Source organism: Thalassophryne amazonica, chromosome 14 (assembly GCF_902500255.1).
Source record: "Thalassophryne amazonica chromosome 14, fThaAma1.1, whole genome shotgun sequence".
In the NCBI taxonomy this organism is placed as follows: domain Eukaryota; kingdom Metazoa; phylum Chordata; class Actinopteri; order Batrachoidiformes; family Batrachoididae; genus Thalassophryne; species Thalassophryne amazonica.
Genome location: NC_047116.1, coordinates 41212108 through 41234066, shown reverse-complemented (window position 1 = coordinate 41234066; position 21959 = coordinate 41212108). Strand labels below are relative to the sequence as shown.

General features: G+C 38.3%; 2 protein-coding genes across 2 annotated transcripts in view; one reads left to right on the top strand and one right to left on the bottom strand.

The window, feature by feature from the left end:
• Window positions 1–14700, top strand: part of ptprna (protein tyrosine phosphatase receptor type Na) — a 64718-nt gene extending 50018 nt beyond the window's left edge. The window contains exons 15-25 of the mRNA XM_034185920.1: window positions 1924–2133; window positions 2457–2717; window positions 2821–2968; window positions 4466–4539; window positions 6072–6149; window positions 6294–6413; window positions 7072–7238; window positions 9112–9165; window positions 11049–11113; window positions 13260–13333; window positions 14449–14700. Of these exons, the coding sequence (XP_034041811.1) occupies window positions 1924–2133; window positions 2457–2717; window positions 2821–2968; window positions 4466–4539; window positions 6072–6149; window positions 6294–6413; window positions 7072–7238; window positions 9112–9165; window positions 11049–11113; window positions 13260–13333; window positions 14449–14520 (1323 nt within the window). The 3' untranslated portion in view covers window positions 14521–14700. The remainder of the gene's footprint in view (window positions 1–1923; window positions 2134–2456; window positions 2718–2820; window positions 2969–4465; window positions 4540–6071; window positions 6150–6293; window positions 6414–7071; window positions 7239–9111; window positions 9166–11048; window positions 11114–13259; window positions 13334–14448) is intronic.
• A 4519-nt stretch (window positions 14701–19219) lies between these two features.
• dnajb2 (DnaJ heat shock protein family (Hsp40) member B2) overlaps window positions 19220–21959 on the bottom strand; it is a 34554-nt gene continuing 31814 nt past the window's right edge. The window contains 2 exon segments of the mRNA XM_034186274.1: window positions 19220–19491; window positions 19642–19714. Of these exon segments, the coding sequence (XP_034042165.1) occupies window positions 19686–19714 (29 nt within the window). The 3' untranslated portion in view covers window positions 19220–19491; window positions 19642–19685.

The window sequence follows — 21959 nt, the reverse complement described above, 5'->3', positions numbered from 1 at the left end:
ACACAACATGATTGAACCACCTCCAAATTTTACTGTACGTAGCAAGTGTTTTTCTTGGAATGTTGTGTTCTTTTTCAGCCATGCATACTGCCCTTGTTATGTCCAAATAACTCAATTTTAGTTTCATCAGTCCACTGCATCTTATTCCAAAACTAAGCTGGCTTGTCCAAATGTGCTTTAGCATACCTCAAGCGACTCTGTTTGTGGCGTGTACAAAGAAAAGGCTTCCTCTGCATTACAGCATCATGCAGCATCTCTTTGTGCAAAGTGCACTGTATAGTTGAATGATGCACAGAGACACTATCTGCAGCAAGATCATGTTGTAGGTTTTTGGAGCAGGTCTGTGGGTTGATTGTGACTGTTCTCACCATCCTTCGCTTCACCTTATCTGAGATTTTTCTTGGCCTGCCACTTTGGGCCTTAACTAATACTGTGCCTACTGTGTTCCATTTCCTCACTCTGTTCCTCACAGTGGAAACTGACAGCTGAAATCTCTGAGATAGCTTTTTGTATCCTTCCCCTAAACCATAATATTGATAAGTCTTTGTTTTCAGGTCATTTGAGAGGTGTTTAGAGGCTTCCATGTTGCCACTCATTAAAAGAGATGCAAAGAGGAGAAACATTTGCAAATGGCCACCTTAAATACCCTTTCTCATGATTGGATTCACCTGTGTAAGGAGGTCAAGGGTCAATGAGCTTATCAAAAAATTTTGTGTTCCAATAATTAGTGCTAAATGTATTCAAATCATTAAAATGACAAGGGTGCCCAAATTTATACATCTGCCATTTTTGTTAAAATAATTATTGCACACTTTGTGTAAATACTAGTAACTACATTTCACTTCTCAAATATTAGTGTGTTCGTTTGCTATATAATATATTTAACTGAAATTTCTGATCCAGACAACCAATGAGTTATAAAGGAAAATCGTGAAAATTATCAGGGGTGCTTTTGCATACAACTGTATTTGTTAAAGGTATAATTTGCAGCAGCCACAGAAGATACAGTTTTGATTATTTGTTTATTTGTCTGCATGTCTTTTGTCAAAATGCAGAAAACTGAATATTATACATCTACAGATTAAACATGAATTATTTAGTTATCAATAGCTCATAATATCAATTGAAGTGGCCATATTTTCCAAATAATATTTATCTTCGATTTACAGTTGAATGTGGTGATAGTTCCAAGTTAAAGTCATTAAAGTCCCACTATTTGGAGTGTTTGTTTCATCAGTTGGGATTTAAGTGAAGAAAAGCACAGCAATTCAGAGACTGTTACTGGAAATGCAAGCAGCAAAAGACAATGAAATTATAGCCAGAATTTACAGAGGGCCATTTGTAAACTAATTTGTTGGGTTTTGTTTTTTCCCCTAACATTTACCCATAATAACAGCAAATATATGAATATGAAGAAAAATCTGCTCACATATTTTCATCTAACTTTTGAAAACTGCAATAATCCATTCACATTTTTATATAATAAAGGTTTTTTACCACTTGGGGTTATAAAAAAAATATAATTTTATAGTTCAATATTTAGTTGCGTATTTGTCTTATTATTGAGCTACATATTTTGCTTGATATATTGAAATGTTGAGTTAAACTTTGAACGAAATATTTATATTTATGTTTAGCTTCACTGAAATATTTTTGAATTATTTGCCAAACGCATGAAACTAAATGTTTAGCTAAATATTTAACTATTGTTAACAACTATTGTTTCTAAAACTGCATTAAAAAGCTTTATATCATTAAAATGACAAAGGAAATACAGCGAGGATGAAAAAACATATGACAATACACAGCTGGATTAAAGTTTATAGCACTGATATGATAAGGATTTTTAAAAATATTTATTTATTTGTTTGTTTGTATGCTTGCTTATTTATTTTGAGGTATTCGCTGTTTTACTTTGAACAGAGGACAGATGCACGGGGTCTCCCCCAGGTCACCAAGGTTTCCCAGAGTTCCAGTGGAACGGTCATCACTCTTGTTTCCATGGCAGTGGTCGGAGGACTGCTGGTATTGGCTATGGCTGTCGCTTGTATGCGACATTACTCTCAACATGTGGCCAATGGCAAGCTCGGTCTGGGGCCAGAGGGAGGAGCAGAAACTCATTTTGACTACCAGGTATCATAACAAAAATCCACATCTCTTATTTAATATCTATTTTTTAAAGAGTTTAACCTGCTTTTATCAGAAAAGGCAATGTTTATTATTAGAAATATGCATAACAGTTGCCATAATTAGTATAATTTCCCATTTTAGAGTAAAATGAAAATGTTTCCGGAATCCTACAATTTAATTTATAATTGTGTGTGTGTGTTCTAATGAAACGTTGAAAGTCTGTTTATTAATCATTTCTGATGTTTTGTCACTTAATGTTTGTAATAGTAATTCTTCATTTACTTAATCAATAATTTTCACTTTTCCATTACTCCCTCTCCATGCAGGAACTCTGTCGGCAGCACATGGCATCCAAATCTTCCCTGTGCCGTCAGGACTGTATGGGTGGGGTTGGGGGCACCACAGCGGTGCCTACAGGAGGAGCTGGGGGTCGCAGGGGCACAGACACATCACGGGTCAGCAGCGTTTCTTCCCAGTTCAGTGACGGCCCCCAGCACAGCCCATCCTCCACCCACAGCTCTACCCCGTCCTGGAGTGAAGAGCCAGCACAGTCTAATATGGACATTTCAACTGGTCACATGATCCTGGTGAGGGACAAAGAGATTGGATGGAAAAAATGTCCAGTTGTGATGCTCGCCTGTGTTTTGCAGAGATGAACTTACACTGTTTGACATGTGGTGTCTCTCTCAGGCGTATATGGAGGACCACCTGCGTAATAAAGACCGCCTTCAGAAGGAGTGGGAGGCATTGTGCTCCTATCAAGCTGAGCCCAGCTCCGTGTCCGTGGCTCAGTCCTCAGTCAACATAGACAAAAACAGACATGCAGACTCTCTGCCGTGTGAGTTCATCAGTGTTACACCGTCTGTGTCCTTCAACATCACATATCTGAAAACTCCACCACAGACAAAGCTGAATACGTCTGACCCATCGAAAGGCAAAGATTCCAATTCTAAGCTAACCACCTAACGGACACACTTTTTTTTTATTTAACCTGTATTTGAGGTTAAGTTAGTCTCATTAAGATCGAGACTTCTTTTGTAAGGTAGACCTGGGCAATTATAAAGTTTCCAATTCACCTAATCTGCATGTCTTTAAATGTGGGAGGAAACCCACACAAACACAGGAAGCGCATGCAAACTCCACACAGAATGGCCACAGGTGGGAATCAAACCCATGACCTTCTTGCTGTGAGGTAACAGTGCTAACCACTAATCCACCGTAATGTAAGACACTAAAGACTTATCAGTAGAGCTGATGGTAAGTTATGGTACTGAAGTCAAACACCACAGAAACATGATTCAGTGTATTTGTGTGTCTATTGGTTAGAGCCTTTTCAAACAGGCCTTCCTTGAGTATAGCGTACTTCTGCACTGGTCAAGAAAAAAAGCAAACAAACTTTTTGCGCATTGCTATCAAGGATACAAAAGTTAACAAATGATTCCAAAGTGCAGCTAACAGTGGAGCTAGCGTTCCTTTTTATTCATTCATTCATTCATCATCTACCGCTTAGTCCAATTAAGGGTCGCGGGGGGCTGGAGCCTATCCCAGCAGTCATAGAGCGCGAGGCAGGGTACACCCAGGACAGGACGCCAGTCTGTCGCAGGGCCACAAATAGACAAACAAACACAGACACACACACACACACCTGCGGACAATTTCAAAGACTCTAATCCACCTAACCCGCATGTCTTTGGATGTGGGAGGAAACTGGAGCACCCGGAGGAAACCCACACAAACACGGGGAGAACATGCAAACGCCACACAGAAAGGCCACGGGAATTGAACCCACAACCTTCTCGCTGTGAGGCAACAGTGCTAACCACTAAGCCACCGTGCTGCCCGTTCCTTTTTTATTATTTATTCAAATATTATGCAAAACCACAGGGAAATTTTATAATGTTTAATTGATTTGTTTAGATTATTTATAAGCACTTTTGGGGGCCAGCAGAACTGAATAGAACTGACTTAAAGATTCAAGTGTTATGATCTTGCAAAAACAAACTGATTCAGGTGACTGACATTTACATTCATGCATTTACCGAGTCTTTTAATCAAAGCCAGTTAGACCTTGCAGTAATGTTAAAGCAACCAATGAAGCATTGCTGTCATGTCAACTGTTCTTAAAGTATAGTCAGATTTGAATGTTGAAAACAAATACTTGTTTTCTTAATTCAAAATTTGTGAGCAGGATTTTTGCTTTTAATCAGGGGTGGGTTCATTGTTCCTTTGTTGTAGCTGTGCTCATGTAAAAAACAAATATTTCTCATGCTTGTGTTAATTTAGACATCATTATTCATTCGTTCATTGATTCATCCTTACCTCTTTTCTGTTTCAGATGATCACTCTCGTGTCAAACTCAAGACAGAGCTCAACCCCAGCAAGCAAGATTACATTAATGCCAGCATCATTGTAAGAATTTTTACAGTCTCTCTCTCTCTCTCTCTCTCTCTCTCTCTCTCTCTCTCTCTTGCTCTGTCTCTCTGGTGAGTTAGAACCTGAGGTTTCCAGAGAATTTTGGTTTAATTAAAGTATATTGAAGAAAGTAACACATCTTTTCAAAGTAAGAAAACCTTTGTTAGGTTAACAGGCCAATGCATGATTCCACAGAGATGAAAAAGGTTACTAAAGAAAAATTAATTTAACAACATGATGTTCTTCTGAAACCAGTAAATAGTTCATATAAAATAATAGTTTTAAATGTAAAGGATTTCACAAGTCATGTATTTTGTTTTGTCTTAAACACTAAAATATTTGTTGCTGTTTGCACTACAATGAGTCTAAGTAGGACCCCAGGATGCAGGACAGCCAGCACACAAAGGGTTAAATTCCAGACAAATGAGGTGCTTTAATCCTCTAAGGTGACAGTGAACAGACAGTAGTGAAAAGGCAATTCCATGTGACAAAAATCCAAACAAAAACCATACAAGACTTGGTGAGATAATGACCAGGGAAATTACTAAAATCAACTGTCAAAACACAGCAGGGTACAAACACTTACTGATACAGGAACGAGGTGCAGACCAGAACAGAAACATGAAAACACAGAGCGAACACCAGAGAACAACAATAAAAACAGAATGTGGAAAATCAAACCAAATCCAAACCCAAGGCATAAATCAATATGAAGATTAACCTGGACCTGAGAGACAACATGAAATGTGATGAACAATTAAGAACCATAATAGTGCAGAATCCAAAAATGTAGACCAAACATGTACACGGTACCTACATGCAGACATAACTCAAGAATCATGAGGCAAACCAACAACATATATAAAAACGCACAAGCAAACATTAAAGGACCAGGGCGGGAGACGAACGTAAAGATAAGACAGGGACACGGACAGATGCATGACACGCCCACACAAGGGCAGCGGATACAATGATGCACAATTCTGTCGGCGTGCGCGCACACACACACATACACACAGGACTCTACCATGAAACAGGGACACGTAACACACACGCAGGGGAGCAACACCATGGACACAACTCCACACACACCTGACAGAGGGTGCATGCCCCCACAACAGTATTTCCAGTTTTTATATATATATATATATATATATATATATATAAGGCTACAGACTTTGTACAGTACAGTATAAATTTATAAAAAATAAATAAATAGTAAGGTGACAGTTATTTTTTATGTCTTTTATTATGACCTGTTTATCGGACCTAACCTGAGCCAAGCAATCTTTTAATACTATATGAACTCAAATATGACTCATTTCACTTTGATTCCAACAAGTGAGAACCATTTTGTTTTATTGTCACTTTTATCTCCAGTTTTAACTATAACATAAAAATATGCAGGTTATTTTGACTTACAGTATAACACTAGAATTTTTAAACTACTTAATTAAAGTTTCCTTTAAAAAAAGTCTTTTTATGTTTGGGTATCTTCATCAGCTCTCTTTGTGCCCTTTAATGCACAGTTTGATCACGATCCTCGCCAACCAGCTTACATCGCCACACAGGGGCCGCTGCCTCACACTGTCACTGATTTCTGGCAGGTCAGTGCATTCTGTCCTCCGCTTTTTATTCTCAACATCTCTCTACAAGTTTTTTTCTGTTGTGCAATAAACTGATTCACCTCAGATTCCATAAATTCATGCCTGTGTTGGTGCATGTGTGTGATTGTTGTATCCGACATGCAGATGGTCTGGGAGAACGGCTGCACAGTGATCGTGATGATGACCGCGCTGGTGGAAGACGGAGAGAAACAGTGCGAGAGATACTGGCCGGATGAGGGCTCGTCACTATATCACATCTACGAGGTTAACACCCTAATGAAAGATCATCATTTTGGTTCCACTTTTTATACTAATAACTTTATACTGAGACATGTTCAAGAAACGTGTATTAAAAAATACACCCGATACTGAATTCTGAGATTCATATTAGACATATAAGATTAAAATCAAATATCCACGCACATATTTCGATAAAAGCTCACTCATTCACTCCAATTAAGGGTCACGGGGGGTGGAGCCTATCTCAGCAGTCATAGGGCGTGAGGTGGGGTACACCCTGGACAGGACGCCAGTCTGTTGCAGGGCCCCATTTAGACAAACAAACACATTCACAACCACGCACACTCTTTAAAGTTTCCGGTCCACCTTACGTGCAAACTCCCAACAGAAAGGCCACAGGTGGGAATCGATCCCACGACCTTCTTGTTGTGAAGCAACAGTGCCAACTACGAAGATACTGTGCTGTCCTCGATGAAAGCTAATGCAGAAATTCACATCAGCAGGAAATTTTCTAAATGTTTTTTGACACTGCAGGATGTGTTTACAGACAAATGAAGCCCAGAGATTTTATTTTATTTTGCTTACAAATGTGAAATCAAGTCACCATCATTCCCTCTTTTTCCTGCCACACGTGTCCCCTCCTGTGTCTCTCTCTCTCTCTCTCTCTCTCTCTGTCTATCAGGTGAACCTGGTGTCTGAGCACATCTGGTGTAAGGATTTCCTGGTGCGGAGTTTCTACGTGAAGAACATCCAGACGCAGGAGACCAGAACTTTGACGCAGTTTCACCTGCTGAGCTGGCCAGCTGACGGCATCCCCACCTCCACACGCCCGCTGCTCGACTTCCGCAGGTAGGACAGTATTCTTAACACACATGCACGCGCACACACACACACACACACACACAATAGTAACCTGTAACGGCGGCTCCAAAAGACTTTTCTTGGTGAGTCTTGTTAGAGGTAAGATTATTGAGTGGTGGGGCGACAAAATTTGTACCAAATATGCAATGAAAGACATCAGTGGACTGATGTAAACCCTGTACGCTCTGAATAAACATGACTTCCTTTAATGACTTCCTTCTTTATCATCACAGCACAAATATTTTGCTGATCAATATAAACTTAAGATCATCCATCTCACTCTAATAGTTGCAGAGATGTAGCACCATGACCTTGTTGACTTGGATCTTGACCTTGGTCCAATCCTCTCCAAAAGTTAATCACCCTGTGATAACTGCGAAGCAATAATCCCACCAAATTTGGTGAAAACCCATCAGCCATTTTTTTTTTTTTTTTTTTTTTTTGGTTATCGTGTTCTCAGACATACACACGCACAGAATCAGTTACAACACCCTGTTTCAGCAACACTTCATAATCAGAAATACATTAGTTATCCCAGGGGAAACTGCAAAACACAGTGCAAAATAGCAAATAAGAAATAAAACAGAAATAGATTTTTAAATACACAAACCTATGCAACAATTTTAAATACACAACAATACAAATATACAACAGAAACTGGATGTTTTTGACCTATATTGCATTTTCATTGTTACTGGCCATGTCGACCTGTTTCCCCAGAAAAAGTAGGTCAATGTGACCAGTCGGCATAATGTGTTTACGTCTTCACATAGACAGACAGACAGACGGACAGACGATAAGATGTTGATTTAAAAAAAAAAACACTTCAGCTGTCAGCTGAGGGGGAAAAACTCTGTAGTGAGCAACAAATAATAGACAGGCTGCTTTTGGCTGCTGTTCTGCACTTGTTCTGAAAGTTCAGCTGTCATCTTCTCACTTCTATTTTTCAACAGCGATTTGTTCCTTCATGGAGTCTTTTGATGAGGGAATGACCCCAAATGAAATACTCCGCACTGTGCGAGTGGCATGAAGTCGCTGAGTTGATTCCAGTGCTGTGCATAAACAGCATCTTGAGTCAGTTGCAGTTTTTTTTTTTTGAAGGAGCCACTGAAATTCGATTTGTTTTCGGGGGGGGACAGCACCAAGAAGCTCCAACTTAGAGCTGCCTATGTTAAACTGGACAATCAACAGGTGCCACACATTTTAACTTTTAATTTAGGTAATATGAGTGGAAAAAAAACTCACTAACTGAGCAGAAATACGTGTGTGTTCTTGGTAACCTTGTGGGTTTGAATCCTCACGACGTCCTTCATCACATCCATCATTTCTCCTCTTCCCATCCGCCATGCCATTCCTTTTTGTGTAACATTCATCACGTTCTATCCATCTCTGCTTTCTCTCTCCCTCTGTCCCAGTGTGCAGGTTATCAGGTTTGTATTTTAACATCTCCCAGTGTCATTTTTGTGGTTTGCAGCTAGTACTCTGCCTCCAGTTGCATAGTCACAAAAATGAGCATTGGCAGGTGTGACTGGCTGCTGTAACAGGGACAGTGAATCTCTGACCTCCTCTGTCCTTTCACGGCCACGTTTCTTCATTTCTGAATAAATCCACGTGTGTTCTGTTTTTCATCTCCTACTGTATTGTGCCCTTCATTTTCACTCATACTCCATCTTCTGTATTCTGTTTTAATGGGTCACTTATTGAAATGACACGCGGTAGCTTTAAAGGGTGTTTTTATTGTTGCTTTCACATTCATCAAAACTCTTGAGAATTCATTTTATTTTTTACTTTGCCTTTTTTTTCTCAGTTCTCTTTTTCCCTTTGCTCTCATTTTCTTCCATCCCATGTTCGTATTTTTCAGGAAGGTGAATAAATGTTACCGAGGTCGTTCCTGCCCAATCATCGTTCACTGCAGGTATACATTCACGTGGTCCATGTGGATCCCACCACAGCTTCTTGTTTTTTTATTATTAACATGTTATTTGCTTACTCCATTCTTGCAGGTATATATGACACTTTGCAAATATTTTCAAAAAGGACTTTTCAGTATCTGGCTGATAAACCTCATTTCATTTCGAAAGACTTTTGATCATTTTTTTTTCTCCCTGCAGTTCCTCTGATGCAAATAATCCAACTAAGAAGTGCTCCAACAATTCAGTAGTTATGAAAACTTTATACTAAACACAACATTTTCCTATAGTCTATACTAGAGTGCCTTAATTGAGAGAGTAGCGACATGATGAGTTTAAAAAAAATGGTCACGTGACTCATGGTGCCATCTTGGGGCCAAAATCGTGTTCGCTGTTAATCTGTCTTCTTATAAATCCAGCTATTTTATTTATTTATTCACTGAAAATGCCGAGTTGCTGTGCATTTGGAGGTACAAATAGACATAACAAGGGCTTCAAGATGTGCAGATTCCCTTCAGAAGAAAAATTTGAGAAAATAAAGTCAGCCATGTTGGATGGAAGTGACTTCATTGTCAAAGTTTTGAGAGGTAAATTTATTGTTCAGTCCTATGTACCGTAAAACTTGCGTAAACCATCATCGTATAAACGGAATATTCGCTGTCACCGGACAAATGGGTTTTGTATAACGGATTTTTCACTCACATCGGATAAAATGTCCCATCTGATCACAGTGTATTTCCATTAAAACCCCTTGCATGTGAGACTGGAGTCATTTCGGTGATTAAAAAACAGCCATTTATTTTTTTTACACCGTGCTCAGACTCGGACCCGCAGCCTCACGTGCACCTGTTAAATCACACACAGCAAAAGGCTGTGATTTGACACTTTTCTGCTTTCACTCGTTCCTCTCCCATCATATTTTAATAGTTTTTGCAGTGTGCACACTGATTACATTTCGGGATCACATACATTTGGCAGAAAAGTCTGCAAATTTACAGCACAGGGTCTGAAAAAGAGGAAATTGTACAGTTTACCTTTGAATTGGAAGTGATGATTGTAGAAAGAAAAGCTTGTTGAGGGTCAAATGAATCCATAATAAAGTATAATCCAGAGACGGAGAACTTTAAACCTGTCACGCACGTCATTGCATGACACGGAGTTACAGAGCTGCAGAAGCATAAATCAGGCTTTAAATTAATTAATTAAATCATAATAAATTGTAAATGTATGTAAATTAGATAGCTTAACTAATTTTATACTTATTTTGATAGTAGCCGTACCTGAATATGTTGCTGTATGTAGTTAACTGATGCAAAAAAAAAAGGTTCATTCGAGCACAGTTGGCCCCAAAATGGTGCCATGCTCTAAGTTGACACTACTCTCTCAATAAAGGGACCCTAGTGCAGAGATATATTGTTATGGAGCCCACAGTATTTAATCAAAGTGCATCAAAATAAGTGAAATCGAAGATAACACTATAAGTGACAATTACATATCATTTCAGCTGAAAAATTATAACGGTTCAGAAAATATGTCAGTAAACGTACCCCTGGAGTTAGACTGTGCATGTACTGATTAAAGTTATTCTGGTCATTTTAATGATTGAGTGTTAGCTAGTTTATAAACCACAAAGCTGAAAATTTCAAAACATTATTTTTACATTATGTGTGCCAGCAAGTTATTTTGGCAGTCTATGCTGCCCCCTACTGGACCCTTCTGAAATGCTTTCTTTCAAAATGAAAAACAGTTTTAAGATTCAAGATTCAAATGTTTTATTGTCATATTACAGAGTACAATGGAAATCTTACTTTAATTGACAAAAAAAAAAAAAAAAAAACACAGAAAGAGGGAATACAAGAACTTGTGGTTATTTCTGGATTTCTTGCAGTGACGGCACTAGCCGGAGCGGCACGTACATCCTGATCGATATGGTGCTGAATCGTATGGCCAAGGGTCAGTCACTCACACACGCACGTACACGTACACCTACACCTACACACACATACACACACACAGATGTGTGCCTGCATTATGATGGCATACTGTCTGTTTTGGTGCTCATACCTGCTGTGGCGTGTGCTGATTGTGAGAGGTGGCCTTCTGACCCACTTCTCCCCGCAGCTGAGGATGAAGTCAGTGGAACTGACGTGCCCATAGTCGTGACATACATCACGCCTGCTGTGGTTCTCAAGCCAGAAGCCCCATGTGGGAGCATAACTATCCTAAGCGGGGCTTGAATACAAACAAGGGGAAACCTGCATCAAAAGATGTGATTTATATCATGTCACCCAAAAACAAAACTGCTCTGGTGCTGCAAATGCATCAGGGCTCCAGTTAAAATGATTTAGATAGAAAAACATGCCAACACGAGAAGGCCAGAGAAGGGAAGCGAAACAGATTTTTCATGCAAACATGGAACGCAAGCTGCCTGTTTCTTCTGTCGCTCTGTTTTATGTGATCCTCAGTTAAATAATTAGGTGAGCGTTGGACTCCGTCAGGGCTGCCTTCTCACAATCCTGTTTGTGATGTTCATGAACAGAATTTCAGGGCGCAGTCAAGGACTGGAGGGTGTCCAGTTTGGTAAGATCAGAGTTGCATCTCTGCTTTTTGCAGATGATGTCATTCTGTTGGCTTCATCAGCCAGTGACCTTCGATGCACACTGAGTAGGTTTGAGCATGAGTGTGAAGCCACTGGAATGAGAATCAGTACCTCCAAATCTGAGACGTACCTACGTATGTCTCAGATTTGGAGGTTTGGAGATTTGAAGATACCTGTGAGGCCTTTGCGTTCGCAGGGCGCAGGGCTTCTGTGTGTTCCGAGGATGAACAAAACGTCTGTGGGGTATAGAGCCTTCTCCTACCGTGGTCCGCTTTTTGGAACGATCTACCTGCTGTTATTCGGCAGTCTGACACGGTGGAGATTTTTAAAGCAAGACTGAAGACCCACTTTTTTAGACTGTCTTATCATTAATTTTTTAATCTGTTTGTGTTTGCTTTGTAATTTCTTTTTAGTCTACTGTGTTTTATCTTTTTACTGTGCTTTTCTTGATATAATTTTGATTTCAGATTAATTTGTGTTGTGAATTATGTGAAGCGCCTTGGGGCGACTTTGTTGTGATTTGGCGCTATATAAATTAATAAATTGAAATTGAAATTGAGACCATCGTCCTCTGTCAGAAAAGGGTACATTGTCCCCTCTGGGTCAGGGGAGAGTTTTTGTCCCAGGTGGAGGAGTTTAAGTATCTCAGGTTGATGGATTGAGGTGGCATCTGATGTTTTATGGACAGTGCACCAGACTGTTGTGGTGAAGAAGGTATTGAATCAGAAGGCAAGACTCTCAACTTACCAACTGATTTGCACTTATATCCTCACCTATGGTCATAAACGTTGGCCTGAAATAAGATTCCTCCATTTAGTATCTGGTCCTGCACTCCAGGACAGGGTGAAAACTCGACTATCCAGGAAGGACTCGGAGTACAGCAGCTGCTTCTTCACTATGAAAGGAGTCAGCTGAGGTGGTTCGAATATCTCGTGAGGATGCTCCCAGGTCGTTTCCCTAGAAACGCCTTCCAGGCACATCCAACTGGGAGTAGACCTCAGGGAAGACCTAGGACACGCTGGAGGGATTATATTCCCATCTTTCTGGGGAATGCTTCAGGATGCTCCAGGATAGCCAAGGATAGGGGAGGAGAAGTGTGGGAAGTGTGGGAGGAGCTGCTGGGTCTACTGCATTGAAGCTGTGAGTTTTGTGCGGCTACTTTGTTTTTTTGAGTTACATTTCATGTTATACCAGAATAAAATTTGATCTTATGCTTGAGTTACTCTTTGGATGACACTTGTATAGAACGAGAGGAAATTTAGCATCGCTAGCAAACATGAACTGGTCACAGACTGCTTCTTTTTTTTATTGTAAAATGAAACACAGTGACACACAGAAGATGTGTCAAACAGGTCATTTTGTTTCATTTGTGTCATTATTTCCATTTGTTAAGATGGAAGGTGCTTTTATCTTGTAACAGCAAACTAATTTCAGCAATCGTGCGTAAGCGCTGTGGTTGCAGTGCTAATCCTGTTGTTTGTCTTTGCTGTTGTTTATTAGGAGTGAAGGAGATTGACATTGCAGCCACACTGGAGCACATCAGAGATCAGAGACCTGGTCTGGTCCGCACCAAGGTACTGTACATGTGTTTGATTAGCCGTGGAGACCTCCAGTTTATGGTCACCACAACATTTATTAGGTTAGATTTATGATAGCTTAACTGGACCTGAAGTTTATTCATGGAACAGATGAGGCAGAGCACAAATTCTAGGTTTTTTTTTCTAGATTTTCAACTAAATTTCAGTATTACAACATTCATTTGAACAAAAACTGTTGTAAACTGAATTTTAGTACTTCTTGAGCCACCTCTTCCTTTAAATAAAAGTTTTCTTTACATTGTTCTTTACTGCCTATGACTGTGTTTTTAAAGATATTACTATTATCATACTGGGCAAAGTATTTTTTAACCTTTTACAGTTCAATATGGTTGTGGTTTTAAGTTAAATGTCTCAGTTCTACAGTGGACTCAGAAAGAATTCACAGCGCTTCACTTTTCCACATTTTGTTATGTTACAGCATTATTCCAAAATGGAGTAAATTATTTTTTTTTTCCCTGAAACTTCTACATATAATACCCCATAATGACAATGTGATTTTTTTGAGATTTGTGCAGATTTATTAAAAATAATAATAAGAAGAGAGAAATCACTTGTACTTAAGTATTCACAGCCTTTTCCATGAAGCTCAGAATTGAGCTCAGGTGCATCCTGTTTCCACTGATCATCCTTGAGATCTTTCTGCAACTTTCACATTGTCATTATGGGGTGTTGTGAGTAGAATTTTGAGGGAAAAAAATTAATTTACTCCATTTTGGACTAAGGCTGTTAGTGTGTAGCATTGTGAATACTTTCTGGATGCAGTGTGTAACTGTACACACACAAACTACTCTAACGCTTTAAAGAAAATATAGGTCTGAAACAGCTCTTTTCAGACTTCTGTGACATAAGTCATTTTTCTGTGTTCAGCATGAAAACTGGATGCTGAATTGAGCACCACAGCCAAGCAGCATAGTATTACGATATTTTTGACTACAAACTTTAATATGTTAACATTTTTAATAAGCCACTTTGCATTACCTTATTGAATATTTGTTTATTATGGCCCCTTTAATATGGAATAATCCTGAATCTTGAATGCACATTGATCATAAACCAGCTGTCCATCCTTTCTTCTCTTGCCTTCTGATTAGGACCAGTTTGAGTTTGCACTCACAGCCGTAGCTGAGGAGGTGAATGCCATCCTAAAAGCTCTGCCACAGTGAGCCGAAGGACTCGTGGACACACTCTGAGACAGCCACACCCTGATCAGGACATTTCCATTAAACAGAACTGTTTGTGTTCCTCTTTTCAGCATGCAGTACCTTTCCATCAACACAATATGTCCAGTTAGGATATTTTGAATATTTCAATTTTAGGAAAAATCATTTTAAGGCATACTGTACAAAAAAAAAGAAAAGAAAATCCCATCCCTGCTTGAACAGTCATCATCAGACGTATTGCACAGACTAAAAACTGTCACATATCAGAACTTTAATGATTGCAATGATGATGAAGACTCGTGTTGCCATCTGATTATATTTTGCTTGACTTGCATCAACAAATAGATCAAAAACATCTTGTCGACTCCATGTATTTACTTTGAGATGAGATTGAGGAATTTTGTACTTTGGATTTTCCATATTTACCAGGGATTCTGTGCATTGTTCTGATCAACATTGATACTTCCTGTGGAAAAAAGTCAAACCAGCCAAATTTGTCCCAACAATACACAGCCCGCTACATCGTAAACTGCCTCAAGCAGATTTTTGCCAATTTTCGAGATATTCTCCCTTACACAACTATAAATGTAAAAATAAATGTATTCAGGTACTGAACTATAGTGAGAGGTCAAAACAGGAATTCTCAGGAAAAGCATTCAAATGGAGCCAAAACTAGATTGGGGTATCTGAGTAATTTCAGCCCAAAATCTGCTCTGTAGCCTGAGTGGTCACTAAGGTCCAAGCAGTGGGGAAATTTAGGTTTTGGCTTGTTTTTCACAAAAACAATTTGACACCAACGTTACAGGGGTGTGCTGAGATTTTTCAACTTCAGCTCTATGTTTTAGATGTTTCTGGGTACATATTTTCACTTGGGATAAAACTATTTTAATCAGTCCAGCACTGAATTAACCCGGAAACATTGTTATGAGCTAACCAGCTACTGAAGAGGTAAAAATATCAATACTGTATGTCAGTCTCTACAAAATCATTACAAATCAGTGGTCGCTGAGAGCCTCTGTCTTCTGCTTGCTACAGGAATGCGTCCCTTACTCACAAAATGACTTGTAATAATAACTCAGTGGAGATCGGTGCTGCTGAATGAGCGGACGGCTAAGGTAAGCAGCTAACTGTATATTCAGTCATTTTAAAAAGCTTATTTACTAAGGTAAACATGCATATGTGTACCTCCATAAACAGCCTCACCGTATTACCAGACACTACTGACAGTTTTCCCCGTTTAGTGGCAAAAAGAAGCAGTTCACTGTCTTTAGCTTTTCCAATACCATTGCATCATGAAGCGGTTTGGCACAGTGTTATCAATATAAATCAAATGATTTTTTTTTCCTGAGTGAAAAGATGAACATAAAAAAAAAAAAAATCTAAAAAAATAGAGCTTCGGTTGAAAAATCCCAGAGTTTCGCCTTCATGACTGTGCAAAATTAGTTCTTGAGAAACAAGTCACAAAAACACACAGGAGGAACATACTTAATGCTGTGTGTAGTTGTGATTTTGTCAGTTTGCCTGCTGTGTAATCCCTTAAGTTTATCACATTACTGTGACATCCATTTTGTTGTTTGCTGTCTGTTTTAAATCTTGAGGTGTTACTGCGGTACGCTACAGTCTGGAACATGTGTTTGTTTTTGGTGCTTCTTTGCTTTGACCACGTTGATTGTTTGGGTCAATTGTAATGGACGTCATACACGGACCACTGAGTGCACGTCACATTCCCTATCCCTGACTGTGTCACGTGCACACACACACTGCCATTGTTTTTGGGCTCTGTGTTTGTCTTATTAAATGTATGACCTTGTGATTATTGTAAATAATTTGCCTGGTTGATTGTGTTAATTTTATGTAGCACATGTGGAAAATAACTATAAAAATGTATTTTTGGCTCGACCTGAATAAATTTGTGATGTGATGCAGCAAAACAGCTTGGAGTGGTCATCTTTGCTGTCAAGAATTTAATTTTTTCTTTTTAAAGAAAATCTATCTTGGCATTAACAAGTTGTGTTTGTTGTTCCTTTTAGTGGGACATTTTTTAGATTAATGTTGTGTCGTTCCATCCTGTTTATGACTGATGCTGAGACCTTGATTCATGCATTTATCTCTTCCAGATTGGATAACTGCAGTGTTCTATTTTCTGGTTTACCGCAGTCCAGCATTAGGGCTTCCCAATTGGTTCAAAATGCTGCTGCTAACGTTTGGCACGAAGCAGAGCGTTTGACCACATTACACCCATTTTGGCATCTTTTCACTGGCTTCCTGTCCCAGTGAGATCAGATTTTAAGGTTCGGTGACTAGTCTATAAAATTGTTCACGGACTAGCACCTCCCTACTTAGATGACCTAATTAAACCCTACGTACTGGCCCCAGCTTTGCGTTCTTTGTGTCCTTAGGGTGAATAAAAAGTCTGCAGGTCACAGAGCTTTCTCTTGTCGTGCTCCTGTTCTGTGGAATGATCTCCCTGCATCAATAAAGCAGTCAGATTCTGTAGAGACTTACAAGTCCAGACTTAAGACACACTTATTTTCCCTTTCGTACGGCTAACATACTGGCATATTATGTTACTATGCTTTTTACTCTTTAAATTCATTTTATTAGGAGGAAACAGAGCGTGCTACGGCCTCAACTTTAAATTCTGGGTCTTTCAGTGAAGCTTAGGGCTAGTGTTCAGCGATCATCTTAGTATGTCTTCTGTTTTTCTTCTTGCTTAATGCTGACAAATAATACTGGATTTGTTGTCTGTCTGATGCTTGATTCTGCTTTTTTTCTCTTTTCTGTTTGAGAGAAACAATGGTGGAAAATGGGTGCGGTATCTTCCATCATCTTGGTATGTCTTCTGTTTTTCTTCTTGCTTAATGCTGACAAATTATACTGGATTTGTTGTCTTTCTGATGCTTGATTCTGCTTTTTTCCCTTTTCCCACTGTTTGAGAGAAACAATGGTGGAAAATGGGTGCGGTATCTGTTCCAGAAACTGTCCTGTGCACTGGCAACATTTCCTGTATGTTCGTTTTGTGAATTGTTTTAGAATTTGTGTCTGTAGCATGGCCCAAGTAGAGGGTCACCCCTTTGAGTCTGGTCTGCTTGAGGTTTCTTCCTCAGAGGGAGTTTTTCCTTACCACTGTTGCTTTGGGGGTTGATAAAGTTAGACCTTGTGTAAAGTGCCTTGAGGCAACCTTGTTGTGATTTAGCGCTATATAAATGAAAATAAATTGAAAGTGTTGAGTATTTAATCTACGGTTGTGAAAATGTGTCAATAACAGTATTAAACTTTAAACTGGCAACTGGCATGTTTTTAAGGTGGCTGTTCTTCCAAATTAGTGGCCATATTCCAATTCCAAAAGTCTATTCAAATTGCTTAAGATCTTTTTAAACATTTCATCTGGAGTCCAATGCTTACAGATATCTACACCAAATTGTCTTGCAAACTCTCCAAAATTATTGCATTTATTCCTAAACATACTGTCTCAGTGTTCTCAGTGAACTCACGTTGAAATTTAGATAAAAAAAAATGCATGTAAAATTTCAGTTGATGCCATAGTTAGAGGATTTGGAGCAGTTCCAAATCAGTTTAGAATTTTATGGAGAAAAAAAAAGAGAAATGCAAAAATATTTGTACATTTAAGTATTTTTATAATTATTGATCATACATTGTACAAGAATAAAATATAACTTTTTTATTTTAATGCAGAAAAACTAAATGTTATAATTTATGTGGCTGAAAAGCTAAGATGGAAGCTCAGATTATGAGCCATCAATAATAACTGAGTGTGACACATTAATGCCATATATAAAATCACAAGGAATACAATGAATGAAAGCTGTATATTCTTCAACTTTACATTGTGTGCTTTCTAAATATTGGGTAGGCCACTCTAGGATCTTGTAATCTTATGGAGTTGCCCTGGTTACTCTGCCATGCCTCCTCTGGATCATCCAGATAGACACTGGTGAACTTCAAACAGGCCTGGACATGAGCTGGCGTGAGCAGGGGGACCTTGTGTGCCCAGACTGAGGAAGATTGACAGTCATCTTGTGTTTCTTCCATTTTCTAATAATTACACCAACAGTTGTCTTCTCGCCAAGCTCCTTGACTATTGTCCTGTAGTTCATCCCAGCCTTGTGCAGGTCGACAATTTTGTCCACAGACCAAAGAGCTGTCTGTCCCTTAGACAACTCTTTGGTCTGTGGACAGGCATCTTTTATACAGGTAACAAGTTCAAACAGGTGCAATTAATGCAGGTATAATGAGTGCACAATAGGAGGGCTTCTTAAAGAAAAACTAACTGGTCTGTGAGCGCCAGAATTCTTGCTGGTTGGTAGGTGTCAAATATTTATTTCATGCAATAAAATTAAAATGAATTATTTAAAATCTTACGATGTGATTTTTTTTTTTTAAATTCTCTCACAGTTGAAGTGTACCTACGATAAAAATTGCAGACCTCTTCATTCTTTGTAGGTGGGAAAACTTGCAAAATCAACAGCGGCTCACTACTTGCTTCACCGTTTTCTGCACAAGCAACCAGCAGAAGGTACCTAAAGATGGCAAACAACCAATGATTTCTCTTCTTTTCTTCAGTCGTCCAGCCCTGCTGCAAAATGCTAATGGACACCTATAATTCCTACAGACTGTAGGTTTAGAATCATACACTGTACAACAGAAGGTTGCAAAGACAAACTACCATAGACAGTAAATGAGACGTTTTGGTCTTCTGTATTTATTAGATTCCATTTTCAGGTAAAATTGTTCTCTCAAAATAATATAACTTCAACACAGAAATGACTGGAAATGTTATCTGAAGATTCCAGTCTTTGTTTCCATTATGCGCTCCTGCATGGACACACTCATGTATAAATAAAAAAGCTATTGTTTCTGTGATGTTCCCCCACCCCCGCACAAAAATATCATTCAGCAGGTAGAAACCGTGGTAGGCAGAGACAGGTGCATCATGGGGGATTGACTTTAAACCTGAAAGGATAAACACGCATTAAATCACAGTATTATGTAGATAGGTGATGTAAAAAGTATGAAGTTTGTAATAAATGTAAAAAATGTTGAGGTAATATTTATGTAGATCTTGACTGACAGCTTTCTGCTGGTTCAGACTTAATTTATTACCTCAGGGCGGGGCCGCACCACCGCACAGGCATGAGCCAATCCGGTTAACTTGTGAAGGCCTTGAAGTCTGAGTCTGAAACAGGAAGCAGGAAGTGCAAGACACAAACACAAATTATAAATTAAGTAGAAATAATGTGGATCAGATGCAGAGTCGAGTTTTCCCAGTCAGTTTCTTTAAAAACTAGAAACCCGCGCTTGAGCACAAACCTCCACTAATACTAGTTTCCAATTCCACAAAGTTTTACCTTGGAAAAATGTTTCAAGATCAAAGTCCTGTTAGAAGTGTTTTTTTTTTTTTTTACAAGCTAAAATATAATTCTAAATATAAATCAAAAGGGTTTTTCAATGTTAAAAAGACTTAAATTGCTAAATCGTATTGATAAATCCGCAATACTGATCAGACGGGGATCAAACATAAGTCTATTCATTGAGAGTGCCAGTTTGCACCTCATTGTCACAAATTCGAGTGATTGGGATACTTCTGTTTGAGATATAATGCAAAATGTACATCAAAGGGGCTTTTCAATAATAAATCCATAGTCTGGATGAGAGACAGATCAAACTTAGTGAATGATAGTGCCACTCTGCAACTCACTTTCAAATATGAGTGTGATTGGGGCACATTTGATATGTCAAATATACATTAAATGGGGTTTTCAGTGTTAAATTTAAATGGCCACAAAATCTGTAATCTGGATCAAATCTGGATCAAATTTATCAGTCGATAAAGGATACCATCCTACATAAAGAAATGTGATCTTTTTTGAGGGTTGTGAATTTTTGAAAATTAATTCAATGCTAAAGATAGGAATTTTTACATTTTTCCAAGATTTTTCCTGACTTTGCCCTTTGACCTTGACAATTGAATCACTTCTTGCCTATCAGGATATGAATCTTCAGTCAAAATTTCATAATATATGAAAAAATGTGGGCTCCACGCTGATCACAAACAGACAAACAAACAGGGGCGATAAGAGAATAATGAGAACGGATTCTCCCTGGAAAAATACAAACCTTTGGCCTTTTTTTAAAAAAAAACATTTTCTATAATTCTATCTTATTTATGTAATATGAGAAAATTTTAATGCTCACCATAATAAACAATAGTAAAAAAAAAAAAAGATAAAAATTTCATCCTCGTAGGAGCCTAAAGTCTTTGTGTAGACTTTATTTTTTATTTGTGAACACACTGATCATTTTAGACTATATGACACTAAACCTCAGAGAGGACATAAGTCTCAACATGCAGTCAGACATATGACAGTTATGATGCAATGATCGAATACAAACAGTGTCCAACATGCCCCATGTTTATCAGACAGGGTCAGAGGTCAGTGTTTATAAGTATGGTTAAAGTCGTGATAGTATCAGAAGGCCACAAATGTGCTGTCATTTAGAGAACCCAACATCAGCTAACCAGGAAATATGCATATAATCCATCTGAAATTAACACTAGCTTCTGTGTGACCACTGGTTTCTGAGACCAGGTACATCCTAACAAGTCATTTCTTTCTTAATGCAATTATTGTTAGTAGTAGTAACTGTAGATGTAGCAGCAGAATGAAGAACATGGAGAGTTTTTGTGATTTTTATTTGTTAATATGATTAGAATAATTAATATTTAACACAAAGGCATTGTAAAGAAGTGGGAAATGCAAAGGTGTATTTTTTTTAATTAATAATAATAATTTTAAAAAATCCAGAATCCCAACTTCACTTTGGCGTGATCTTTATTCGTTATTGTTCCCTTTTTTATTAAACAACATGAAATTAAAAGAGTACCACCCAAGGGTGGTATGATGTACTGTAGTTTGAACATAGACATGTATTCATACTTTTAACAAAAGAATCTTGTTGTCTCCCCCCAACAATCTCATTTCTTGGAGATAATGATAATTAAAAAGACAAACACTCAAACCGCTTTGATGTGGTGTAAAATTACATCATGTGGTTCTCATGCTTGTGCTTGGTTAATAGCAATGATCAGTTTATTTACTATATAGCACTTAAGACAATTCAAAGTGCTTTTCAACATCAAAATACATGAAAACTCCAGTGGTATACACACAAACGTTTGTGAAAACACATAAAATAACCAGACACAAGAACAAAAAAGCCTACATAATAATGTAAGCACCATAAAAAAACCCCACAAAAGTTAAATAAAATGATTTAAGACCATATTCTAGTATTCTGCATCAGAAAAAAATTAAGAATTCTGAGGCTGTCTTTAAAAGACTCTTCTGAATTTGACTGTCTAAAGCTGACTGGCAGATTCTTCCTCAAAGTAGGAGCATAATAAGCAAAACCACTACTAC